Source organism: Bufo bufo, chromosome 4 (genome assembly GCF_905171765.1).
Source record: "Bufo bufo chromosome 4, aBufBuf1.1, whole genome shotgun sequence".
Classification (NCBI taxonomy): Eukaryota; Metazoa; Chordata; class Amphibia; order Anura; family Bufonidae; genus Bufo; species Bufo bufo.
Window position 1 is genome coordinate 218,736,650 of NC_053392.1, and position 13,068 is coordinate 218,749,717.

The window sequence follows — 13,068 nt, forward strand, 5'->3', positions numbered from 1 at the left end:
AAAGTGACTTTAGACCTGAACTGGTTCTTAAAAAGTGGGTTTTGGAAATTTTCTTAAAAATTTTAAGAACTGCTTCTAAACTTCTAAGCCTTCCAACGCCCTAAAAAAATAAAATGACATTTCCAAAATGATGCCAACATAAAGTAGACATATGGGAAATGTTAAGTAATAAATATTTTATTAGGTATGACTTTCTGTTTTAGAAGCAGAGAAATGTAAATTTAGAAAATTGTGAATTTTTCTAAATTTTTGGTAAATTTGGGATTTTTTTATAAATAAAGGTGAAATATATTGACTCAAATTTTTGACTATCATGAAGTACAATATGTCACGAGAAAACAATCTCAGAATGTCTTGGATAAATAAAAGTGTTCCAAAGCTATTACAACATAAAGTGACGCATGTCAGATTTGTAAATTTTGACCTGGACACTGGGGCATCAATGACCCTTGGTCATGAAAGGGTTAAAGGAGCTGCAGGAACATCTGGTAAGTACTGGCTGTGTGGTACATGTGAGAACAATCTCCCGTATTCTTCATATGTCTGGGCTATGGGGTAGAGTGGCAAGACGAAAGCTTTTTCTTACGAAGAAAATCATCCTGTCACAGCCAGACAGCTGAGAAGCGCTCACAGGAGCTTCTCAGATCCTCCTCCTTGAATTTCTTTGTTTTGGTTTAGTTTCTCATCTCGTTAGTCTATCTCAGCTGTCATGCAGTTGGACTGATTGCTACCCTTTAAGTTACTCCCCATAATGCAGTAGTGTGCGGCTGATACAACTTCCTGGAGTGTGTGTGCATGCTGTTCCCAGTCGTCAGTCGTCTGCAAGATAAGTGCTGTTTATGTATTTATGATTTTGTCTTTTCTGGATCCAGGTGACCCTGACTCCCTCCGTGTCAGTGTAGGGAGCCGGTGGTCGTGTCCCTTCACTATTGTAGGGTCTTCAGGTAATAGATAGCCAAGGAACGTGGATATGCGGCCATCCACCTTTGGGGTGTTCGCATAGGCTGAGCAGTGAGGGAGAGCGGCAGGTCTATTGCAGGGGTCTCCCTTTGTTCCTTAGTTGTGGATCCAGAGAGACATTGTTTATATGGTATTGTCTTGTTTCCTGTACACCATCCGCGACATTATCAGCCGCCAAAACCGTCTCAAGCATGGATCCGGTTTCACTTTTGGCTGAACGCTTTCAGGGTCTTTCTTTGGAGGTAGCTGATCTCCGTAAGACTTTTTCTCAGTTTCAAGTGACCGGTTCAGCTTGCGTTCATGGAGTTTGTGCTGAGCCTAAGATCTCGCTCCCGGATACGTTCTCCGGGGGTAGTGAGAATTTTGTGCGTTTTAGAGAGGCTTGCAAACTCCATTTTCGCCTTCTTCCCCATTCTTCTGGTGATGAAGAACGGAGGGTGGGGATCATTATATCGCTGCTCAGGGGTAACGCTCAGTCCTGGGCCTTTTCGCTGCCGGAGGGGGCACGGCCCCTTCGTTCAGTGGATGAATTCTTTTTAGCCCTGGGTCAGATATATGATGATCCGGATCGTATTGCTCTGGCTGAGTCTAGACTACGTCTGTTATGCCAGGGTAAACAATCCGCAGAGATATACTGTTCAGAATTTCGGAGATGGGCAGCAGATACGGGTTGGAATGATGCTGCACTCCGAAGTCAATTTTGCTATGGTCTTTCAGAGGGATTGAAAGATGCATTTGCCTTTCATGAAAGACCTACCTCCTTGGATTCTGCTATGTCTCAGGCCGTTCGTATTGACAGGCGTCTTAGAGAGAGAGGAGAGATCTCTCCTTCCTGTCATACTCAGTCCCGGGACAGTGCAGCGGTCTCATTCTGTGCACAGGGGTCTCAGTCGCTGTCAGCCCCTTCTGAGCAGGAGTCCATGCAGCTGGGGTTGATTGCCTCTGACAATAGAAGATTCAGCCCGCAGGGGAGGGTTTGTTTTTGTTGTGGAGGTATAAATCATCTGGCAAATGTTTGTCCCTCTAGGAGATTCAGGCAGTTTTCTGGGAGTAATAAAGAGACAAAAAGGAAAAAATCTTTTAAAAATGTTCCGTCTGTTACTATTGGCAGGGTTGAGGCGGAAATTGAAGGTTTTCCGTTTGCTTGTAGTTCCCGTTTTGTCCTGCCTGCTAGGGTGGCGCTAGAGAGCAAGAGCATTTTTTGTGAGATTTTTGTGGATAGTGGAGCAGCTGTCAACCTCATTGATAATCAATTTGCAATAACTCATGGTTTCCAGGTATGCACAATGGGAAAGGATATTCCTGTTTTTGCTATTGATTCAGCTCCACTTTCTCAGAAATCATTAAAGGGCATAGTTCACAATATCCGTTTAATTGTGAGTGATGCTCATGTTGAGGATGTGTCATGTTTCGTCCTTAGCGGTTTGCCTACTCCTCTAGTGTTGGGGCTACCCTGGCTCACTAAACATAACCCCACCATTGATTGGCAAGCGAGGCAAATAAATGGTTGGAGTAACTTTTGCAGAGAGAATTGCCTCATAACATCTGTTTCTGAGGTTTCTACTAAGACTGTACCACCTTTCCTCTCTGAATTTTTGGATGTCTTCTCTGAGAGTGGAGTTCAGGGTTTACCTCCGCACAGGGAGTATGATTGCCCTATTAATCTCATCCCAGGCGCCAAGCTGCCTAAATCTCGTTTATACAATCTCTCCCAACCTGAGAGGGTCGCTATGCGGGCTTATATCTCTGAGAGTCTGAGAAAAGGACACATACGACCCTCGAAGTCACCTGTTGCCGCTGGTTTTTTCTTTGTTAAGAAAAAAGATGGTTCTTTAAGACCTTGTCTGGATTTCAGGGAGCTGAACAGTATCACTATTCGTGATCCTTATCCGCTTCCTCTGATCCCGGACCTGTTTAACCAGGTTGTTGGAGCTAAAGTCTTTTCCAAATTAGACCTAAGAGGGGCATACAACCTGGTTAGGGTCAGAGAAGGAGACGAATGGAAGACGGCTTTCAATACCCCTGAGGGCCATTTTGAGAATTTGGTTATGCCTTTTGGTTTGATGAATGCCCCAGCCGTTTTTCAGCATTTCGTCAACAGCATTTTTTATCATTTAATGGGAAAATTTGTATTAGTGTATTTGGATGACATTTTGATTTTTTCTCCTGATTTCAAGACTCATAAGGAACACTTACGTCAGGTCTTGCTCATCCTGCGGGAGAATAAATTATACGCGAAACTGGAAAAATGTGTGTTTGCGGTTCCAGAAATCCAATTTCTGGGGTTTCTTGTCTCCGCTTCTGGTTTTCGCATGGACCCCGAGAAGGTCCGCGCTGTGCTTGAGTGGGAGCTTCCTGAGAATCAGAAGGCGCTGATGCGTGTTTTGGGCTTTGCCAATTATTACAGGAAATTTATTTTGAATTATTCCTCTGTTGTTAAACCACTCACTGATATGACCAGAAAGGGGGTAGATTTTTCTTCCTGGTCGGTAGAGGCGCGTAAGGCCTTTTCTAATATCAAGGAGAGTTTTGCTTCCGCTCCCATCCTAGTACAACCTGATATTTCGTTACCCTTCATAGTTGAGGTTGATGCTTCTGAGGTAGGGGTGGGTGCGGTCTTGTCTCAGGGTTCCTCTCCTGCCAAATGGCAACCGTGTGCCTTTTTCTCAAAGAAACTCTCCTCCGCAGAGAGAAATTATGATGTGGGAGATAGGGAATTGTTGGCCATCAAGTTGGCTTTTGAGGAATGGCGCCATTGGCTAGAGGGAGCCAGACACCCTATTACCGTGTTTACTGACCATAAAAATCTGGCCTACTTGGAGTCAGCCAAGCGTCTGAACCCGAGACAGGCCAGATGGTCTTTGTTCTTTTCAAGGTTTAATTTTGTTGTTACGTTCCGCCCTGGGGTTAAGAATGTGAAGGCAGATGCCCTGTCACGTTGTTTTCCGGGAGGTGGGAATTTTGAAGACCCGGGGTCCCATTTTGGCTGAAGGTGTGGTGGTCTCTGCTCTTTTTCCTGAATTGGAGGCAGAGGTGCAGGCAGCCCAGTCAGAAGCTCCTGATCTTTGTCCTCCTGGGAGGTTGTTTGTGCCTCTCGCTTTGAGACACAAGATTTTTAAAGAACACCACGACACGGTCCTTGCTGGGCACCCGGGGGCAAGAGCCACACTGGATCTCATCGCTCGGAGATTCTGGTGGCCTGCGCTTCGTAAGTCGGTTGAGGGTTTTGTGGCAGCTTGCGAGACTTGCGCTCGTGCCAAGGTCCCTCATTCACGGCCATCAGGTCCTCTCCTTCCTTTGCCCATTCCTTCCCGTCCTTGGACACATCTGTCCATGGACTTCATAACGGACTTGCCTCGTTCCTCGGGGAAGTCTGTGATTCTGGTGGTGGTGGACCGTTTTAGCAAAATGGTGCATTTTATCCCTTTTCCTGGTTTGCCCAATGCTAAGACGCTGGCGCATGCATTTATTGACCACATTGTCAAATTGCATGGGATGCCTTCAGACATAGTCTCTGATAGGGGCACGCAGTTTGTTTCCAGATTCTGGAAGGCTTTCTATTCTCGCTTGGGGGTTCGGTTGTCATTCTCTTCTGCTTTCCATCCGCAGTCGAATGGCCAGACAGAGCGCGTCAATCAGAATCTGGAGACATATCTGCGCTGTTTTGTGGCGGAGAATCAGGAGGATTGGTGTTCTTTTTTGTCCCTTGCTGAGTTTGCTTTAAATAACCGTCGTCAGGAGTCCTCTGATAAGTCACCATTTTTTGGTGCATATGGGTTCCATCCGCAGTTTGGGACTTTCTCGGGAGAGGGCTCTTCTGGTTTGCCTGATGAGGACAGATTCTCCTCGTCTTTGTCATCTATTTGGCAAAAGATTCAGGATAATCTAAAGAGCATGAGTGAGAGATATAGGTGTGTGGCGGATAAGAGACGTGTGCCTGGTCCGGACCTGAATGTTGGTGATCTGGTGTGGTTGTCTACCAAGAATATCAAATTGAAGGTTCCCTCCTGGAAGTTGGGTCCTAGGTTTATTGGGCCTTACAAGATCCTGTCTGTCATCAATCCTGTTGCCTACCGTCTTGATCTTCCTCAGACTTGGAAGATCCATAATGTTTTTCATAAGTCCTTTTTGAAACCTTATGTTCAACCTATTGTACCCTCGCCTTTGCCTCCTCCTCCGATTATGGTTGATGGAAATCTTGAATTTCAGGTCTCTAGGATTGTGGATTCTCGTCTTGTCCGCGGTTCCCTCCAGTACCTCGTTCATTGGGAGGGTTATGGTCCTGAGGAGAGGATGTGGGTCCCAGTGACGGACATTAAGGCCTCTTGTCTCATCAGGGCTTTCCATAGGTCCCATCCTGAGAAGGTGGGCTCTGAGTGTCCGGAGTCCACTCCTAGAGGGAGGGGTACTGTCACAGCCAGACAGCTGAGAAGCGCTCACAGGAGCTTCTCAGATCCTCCTCCTTGAATTTCTTTGTTTTGGTTTAGTTTCTCATCTCGTTAGTCTATCTCAGCTGTCATGCAGTTGGACTGATTGCTACCCTTTAAGTTACTCCCCATAATGCAGTAGTGTGCGGCTGATACAACTTCCTGGAGTGTGTGTGCATGCTGTTCCCAGTTCCCAGTCCTCAGTCCTCAGTCGTCAGTCGTCTGCAAGATAAGTGCTGTTTATGTATTTATGATTTTGTCTTTTCTGGATCCAGGTGACCCTGACTCCCTCCGTGTCAGTGTAGGGAGCCGGTGGTCGTGTCCCTTCACTATTGTAGGGTCTTCAGGTAATAGATAGCCGAGGAACGTGGATATGCGGCCATCCACCTTTGGGGTGTTCGCATAGGCTGAGCAGTGAGGGAGAGCGGCAGGTCTATTGCAGGGGTCTCCCTTTGTTCCTTAGTTGTGGATCCAGAGAGACATTGTTTATATGGTATTGTCTTGTTTCCTGTACACCATCCGTGACACATCCAAGCCAGACTACATTGTGCAAAAACATCTGAAGTCTCCCAAAAGCATGTGGGAAAAGGTGTTATGGTCTGATGAAACCAAGGTTGAACTTTTTGGCCATAATTCCAAAAGATATGTTTGGTGCAAAAACACTGCACATCACCAAAAGAACACCATACCCTCAGTGAAGCATGGTGGTGGCAGCATCATGCTTTGGGGCTGTCTTTCTTTAACTGGAACTGGGGCCTTAGTTAAGCTAGAGGGAATTATGAACAGTTCCAAATACCAGTCAATATTGGCACAAAACCTTAAGGCTTCTCTAGAAAGCTGAACATGAAGAGAAACTTCATCTTTCAGCATGACAATGACCCAAAGCATGCATCCAAATCAACAATAGAATGGCTTCACCAGAAGAAGGTTAAAGTTTTGGAATGGCCCAGCCCTGAATCCGATTGAAAATCTGTAGGGTGATCTGAAGAGGGCTGTGCACAGGAGATGCCATTGCAATCTGACAGATTTGGAGTGTCTTTGCAAAGAAGAGTGGGCAAATCTTGCCAAGTCAAAATGTGCTATGCTGATAGACTCATACCCAAAAAGACTGAGTGCTGTAATAAAATTAAAAGGTGATTCAACAAAGTACAGGTATTAGTTTAAGGGTGTGCACACTTATGCAACCATATTATTTTATTTTTATATTTTTTTTCTTCCCTCTACCTAAAAGATTTCAGTTTGTTTTTCAATTGAGTTGTACAGTTTATAGGTCACATTAAAGGTGGAAAAAGTTCTGAAAAGATTTATTTTCAATCTCATTTTTTTTTACATCACAGAAACCTGACATTTTCACAGGGGTGTGTAGACTTTTTATATTCACTGTGTATATTTTTAGAAAAAAACTTACATCTTTATTTTTTTTCACTTTTTTATAGTTTCCATAGGGAACTATAAGAAACAATCATTAGATTGCTATTCTCATAGACTCCAATGGATTAGCATTGGAGTCTATGATGATTTTACTAGTTTCCTATGGAGCCCTGCTACAGGCAGGGGCTCCATAGGAAACACTATGCAGCAGCCTCCTGTCATTGTCTATGACAAGGGCTGTTGCATACAAGCTCCGGCTCCTCCGATTTCCGCCGAAGCCTACGCGAAAAGCTCGCACTTCCGAGTTTGCATGCGCTCAGATGCCGTAGTCAGGATTGACCACGGAATCTGAAGTGTTCAATGTCTGCTATCAGCATTATTGCCGGTAGCGGACATGAGCCACGGATGTCTGCAGGCGCCCGCTCCACTCAGGAACGGGCCCCATCTTTAAAGAGCCGGCCAGTGATGTACTGTTACAGCTCTGGTCGGGAAATGGTTAAAACTAGACCCCGTGTGAAAGTCCGTTATTTCAATGCAACTGTTTTAGCAGAAGAAAATTACATCCCCTTTCACTATATGCTGACAAACTGTTTCCGTTGTAAAATTGTGGTTTCTTGCTCGCATAAGGTATTATTGTGCAAGTTTATTGCTTGATACCTAAGTAGAAAATGACAGTCCACTTGTTGAGCTGAAAGAAGATAATTTAAGGATCTGTTCACACTACCGCTATTGATTTCCATCTTTGTGTTGTGTTAGAGCAACAAAAATTGAACTGCTGGATTCGGCACATAATTGACCTAAATAGAGCCAAACAGGTCCCACTGACTATAATGGGATCTGTTTCCTTTCCATAGAGGAGTCTGCTTTATTTGCAGAGAAAAAAGTCCAGCATTTTTCTCTTCACTGTCCTTAACAGAATCTGTGAATGGAGCCTCCAATGCAGATGCGAGCAATTCTTTACCTATAATATTGGCCTACCTTTTTCTAGTGCAGAGGTTCTCCTCACTTTCACTCATCACCAGGGATCGGCTTGTTCCTCCTTGACTTGCTTCATGCATGACTTCAATCTACAGTTTAAGGTAAGTGAGAGATGTGAATAAAAATGTAGTGAACAGTTGTATACTTCTGTAATCAGAGCCTGAGAATGCAGGAGAGTCGAGATTTGCAGCTATCCCAAGTACTTAGGGTTTGATCATCTGAGGACTGCCATAACGAAGTTCCTATGAAGCCCAGCCTGTGTCAGGGCTCAGTAGGAACATTGCTTCTCCATAGACGACAATGAATTAACATAGCAGTTTATGGGAGATTTGCTATCAGATTTATGTGCAAGTCCCCTAAAATATGTGAAAAAAAAAGTTTAAAATATTAAAATGAAACAATAAAAATACAGTACCAGGAGAGAAAAAATAAACCGTGGCGCTCACCAAAATCCAGCACTTTATTCTTCAATAAAAGTCACTCAAACTGTCTTAAGATGTACGTAACATACAAAGCCTATATAAATTATCCCTGAAAGTATGCTTTTGGGGATTATTTCTATAGGCTTTGTATTTTACCTATGTCCTAGACCGCTTGTTTGGCTTTTAATGAAGAATAAAGTGCTTGATTTTGGAATTTGGTGAGATTGTGGGACTATTTGGCTGCCACCTCCAGTAATTGTTTTGGTGGCGCACATGGCAGTGCTGACCTGTGCTTGTTTCTACTTATTATTGCAATTAAAAAAACATTGTAGGTATTACCGTGTCCCAGAATGCCGAAACTATTAAAGTATAAATGTATTTATCCGGTACGGGGAAACGATATAATGGAAAAAAATCTAAATGGATGATTTGCTGTTTTTTTCGTTGCTTCCACTCCCCCAAAAAAACAAAATAAAAAGTGATCAAAAACTCATGCACACTTCAAAATAGCATCAATAAAAGCTACATTGCTCTGCAGCTGTAACTATGGCAGTCAAAATATGGCAATGCAAAGAAAAAATAAATGTATTTTCAATATTTCATTTGTTTTAAGTATTAAAACAGAAGAAAACTGTACAAATGTGACATTGCTGTAATCGTACAGACCTGCAGAATAAGGGTTCATGCACACGACCGTAGCCTGTTTAGTCAGCAAATTGTGCATCCGCAAAACACCAGCCGCGTGTGTTCTGTAAAGCGGACAAGAAAAGGACATTTTCTATTTGTTTGCGGATGCAGCGGAGTGGACATCATGTGCTGTCTGCAACTTTTGAGGCCCTTTGAAGTGAATGGGTCCACATCCAACCAGCAAAAAATGCGAATGGGATGCACACAAAAAACAGGGTCGTGTTCATGAGCCCTAAAGCTAACATGTCACTTTTACTGCATAGGGAACAAAACCCAAAAAACTGTTCACAGAGGTGCTTATATGGAAAAGAATTGTGCTACGGTACTGTACTTCATGTTTGTAATGCCTTATGTTCTCCCTTGCCGACTTGGCGGTTAATTGCTATTACCTCGCAGCGCCAGATTACAGAGTTTGATGAACCATTGGAAATACTTGCAAAAACCCGTGAGGGTTAAGCCTCATTCACACGTCAATGTTTCACGGACATGTGCTGGACGTGTTCTCCACGGACAGCACACGTCCCTATTCATTTTAATGTGTGTATTCACACATCAGTGTTTTAGTACGGTCCGTGTTTTTTTTAGCACGGATGCATGCTCTATTTTGTCCGTGTTCACGGCTTCATCAAGCCCATTATAGTTTATGGGTCCGTGAAAACCACAGATGCCATCCGTGTTTCACGGATCATTAAGAAGAGATTCTTTGAAAATTATTTTTCAGCTCTTCAGTGTCAGTGAAACACGGATGCAACACGGACAGCAAAAAACGGACACACGGATCCTTCACAGACGGCTTCACGGATGCATCACGGACCATCTGCTCACGGATCTGAGCACGGACACGGACGTGTGAATGAGGCTTTTGCTTTAGAAAATACTGCACATATGAACCTAGCTTCAGCTTGCTAGGAGTTTAGATTGCCCTACAATCCATCACGAGAACAAAGGCAGCTATTTCCAGTAGTCTGTGTTCTCTAAATCTCTTGACCTAGTAATCAGAAACAAACATAAATTACCATTTAAAAAAATCTGGTAAAACCTATATCTTTACCTTTATACCACCTTTTGCCTTTTTGTTGTTTCGTTTTCTGGACAGATCCGCTTCAGACAGTGACTTTGGAGGTGGAGCGGGGTATGTCTGGAGCTCTTCGAGTAGTAGCTAGGAAAAAATGTAGTTTAATATTATCGCTGTGGCGAAACCAACCTCGCCACTGGGTTTTGGAGGGGCCTGTTTGCAGCCTCTTGCCCAGGATTATGGGCCCTCTCATCAGCCCATGCTAAACTTTTGAACCCCTGGTCTAATTCGTTGCCATTTTGGGATATGTAAATGTCTATGTGTACTGTAAAGGGTGGGGACATTGTATATTTGAGTAGTGATGTCTGTCTATTGTCTGCTACGTGCTGTATTGGCGATTTCCCTTTGTCCTGAGAGATAATTGAATTACTCCTCGGTTGTCTCCAGGACAGAAGACATTGTGTATTCTCCTGCCTGTGATGATTACATTAACCCGTGTAAGGTAAATTGTATCACAGGCAGAGGGGAGGATTTTGTGTGGGAGTGTTTTACTGTATTGTACGTGTTTATTGGTTGTTTTTACAAAACCCTGTGGGTGGTAACCTTGTTGGAAAATGTGTATAAGTCAATGTTGTGTGTTCAATAAAGAGTTCCTGTTTTACCTTCATCATGTTGAGGCTGGTGTTTGATGTAACTTATCGACACTGGGGATTGTATAGGCTGAAGATTTGCTATACTCCCCTGGCTATAACTACTAGTCTTGTAAGAGCTGTTCCTGCTCTCTGGATTTAGGAGAGGTTCACCCACTGGAGCCTTGTCGTAGGTCCAGGGTGGGTAGGAGACGGCAAGACCTCAACCAAGCTTCGGCGGTTTGTGGGGTCTGCAGTGCTTACGGTTGTCAAGTGGAGTGCTTGGAGTCCTCGGGAAGCGCTAGGAGCAATTATCGAGGAGGTTACCCGGTCGGGGTGCCAGAGATCCGTTACAATCGCCAGCTAACTTCATATTTTAGCCCAACCCTTTCTTATTGCCCATGTCCAGAGGAAACATAGGTCTCTCTTATTAGTTAAGAAGACTCTTTTCATTTACTTTCTTCATGTGGCATACTTCATTCCCAGTTACAGTGTACACGAAATCCATATAGACAAACACAGGAGGAGTCCGAAATACATTACAGCATAGTATGTGTTACTTCTTACAATGGCACTTGTAGAATATGGTATGTACAGCTTACACAGAGCTGGGCCTGTCCTGTCCTGTGTGGTTTAAAGGGGTTTTCTACTTAACATCTTCTAATGACACATGGCGATTTACTTCCAAACAAATAACTATTTCCTTGCCACATAAAAGTTGGTAATCACTGAATTGTTTGCTCAGGGTGTTGCAACAAGTGGCAGGGACGTTTATTCCTGATCATCGGGCCATTTAAACGTCTCTAATCCTAGCATCACTTGACACTTCTTGTGTGGTGACATTTTTGGGCATCAGGCCCTCTAATTTTCCCCTCAGTCTCTCTCAGCTTCACTAAAGAAAAGACATTGGTGCTCATTTATCAAACAGAAATACGCCTAAATTAGGCGTATTCTGGCGCAGATTGTGGCGCATAGGTCCCTTTTGGGGGTGTGGGCAGGGAAGGGGACAGGCTGGTAGGCCCATCTCATTTACCATTTTCTACACTTGTTTTAGGGGTAGAAAATGTAAGCTAGGAAGCTGTCTTACATTTAGAAGTGGTGGAGGATCCGCCAAAGTTATGTAAAAAACGGCACCTCTTCATAACGCCAGTGGATCCACCGACAGGTATAGGGGCTGTTAAGACCGGTGTCTAAAGGTCAGTGTTAATAAGTGTGCCCCATTGTTTTGGCCACAATGAATCCTTGCTGTTAATCTGCCTTGAATTCACCAAATGCAAGCAATCCTGCATATAGAGTCAGAAGAATCAATGGCATTTTCATTCCCGAACAAGCACCCGTTGATGACATAAAAGTGGATGGGCACTCATGTTTAAATAGTCCGATGCATGCTGTATGGGGTAGGGAGGGTGGGCTAAATGATGTAACATGTTTTTTTTGTCCTTTTTGTGGATCTTGGTCAATTTTTTGTTGTATTTTTTTAGGCAAAAAATTGCCAGTTCCAGATACTGCATGGAAGTTTTATGGAAAAAGGGGTCAATTATTTATATTTTTTTTTATAATCTCTATAGCATGTTCTGAGTCTGAAGTTTTTCTCCCATAAACTTCCACTGGTTTTCATTTGCAACTGGCCAATGTGTGCTGGCATAGTTCCCCCCCCCATACAGCTATACAGAGAGAGTGACATCACAAGAGGTCTAGAAAAAAGATCAATAGACATGCAAAAAACTGAATTAAAAAAAGCAGGTGATAAAACACACAATATGGGTAGAAATGCCAAAAAAACACTACAAATTAACAACAACCAAAAAAACTGGGAAAGAGCCCTAAGGCCTAATTCACATGCCCATGTCAGTAATTCATCCGTGAAGAATCCGTGTTTGGTCTGTGTGTCAGTTTTTCTCACTGTGTGTCACCCGTGTTCCACAGACATTGCATAGTTGAAAATTAATTTTCAGAGCATCACCTATAAATGGTCCGTGAAACACTGACGAACCACAGGTAGCGTTCATGTTGGGTCCATGTTTTTCATGGACCCATAGAATATAATGGACATGATGGATGAACAAAAATTGGTCATGCTACAGGCTAAAAATACGGACCCAAGACCAGGCTAAAACACCTACAGTATGTGTGAATACACATTAAATAAAAGGGTATGTGTCCTGTCCATGAATCACTGACGTGTCAGTAAGGCCTTAGGCCTCTTGCACACGAACGTGTGTCCCCCATTGCCGTATTATGGCCCGCATACGGCGGGTCTGCAATACACGGGGCACCGGTCGTGTGCATTCCGCATCACGGATGCGGGCCTATTCACTTGAATAGGTCCACAAATCCAGAGATGCGGAACGGAACAGAACCACGGAACAGAAGCACTACGCAGTGCTTTCATGGGGTTCCATTCTGCAAAAAGATAGGACAAGTTCTATCTTTTTGCAGAACGGACAGATCGCGGACCCCATTCAAGTGAATGGGGTCGCGATCCGCATGCGGCTGGCACACGGTCGGTGCCCGTGCATTGCGGGACAGCAATTTGTGGTCCGCAGTTACGGGCAGCACACGTTGGTCTTCAGGCCTCA

General features: G+C 43.9%; 1 protein-coding gene across 1 annotated transcript in view; it reads right to left on the minus strand.

Moving 5' to 3' along the window:
- The window catches only part of MCF2L2 (MCF.2 cell line derived transforming sequence-like 2), a 554,965-nt gene that overhangs the window by 301,444 nt on the left and 240,453 nt on the right, over window positions 1-13,068 (minus strand). The window contains 3 exon segments of the mRNA XM_040428287.1: window positions 7,737-7,825; window positions 9,897-9,977; window positions 9,979-10,004. Of these exon segments, the coding sequence (XP_040284221.1) occupies window positions 7,737-7,825; window positions 9,897-9,977; window positions 9,979-10,004 (196 nt within the window).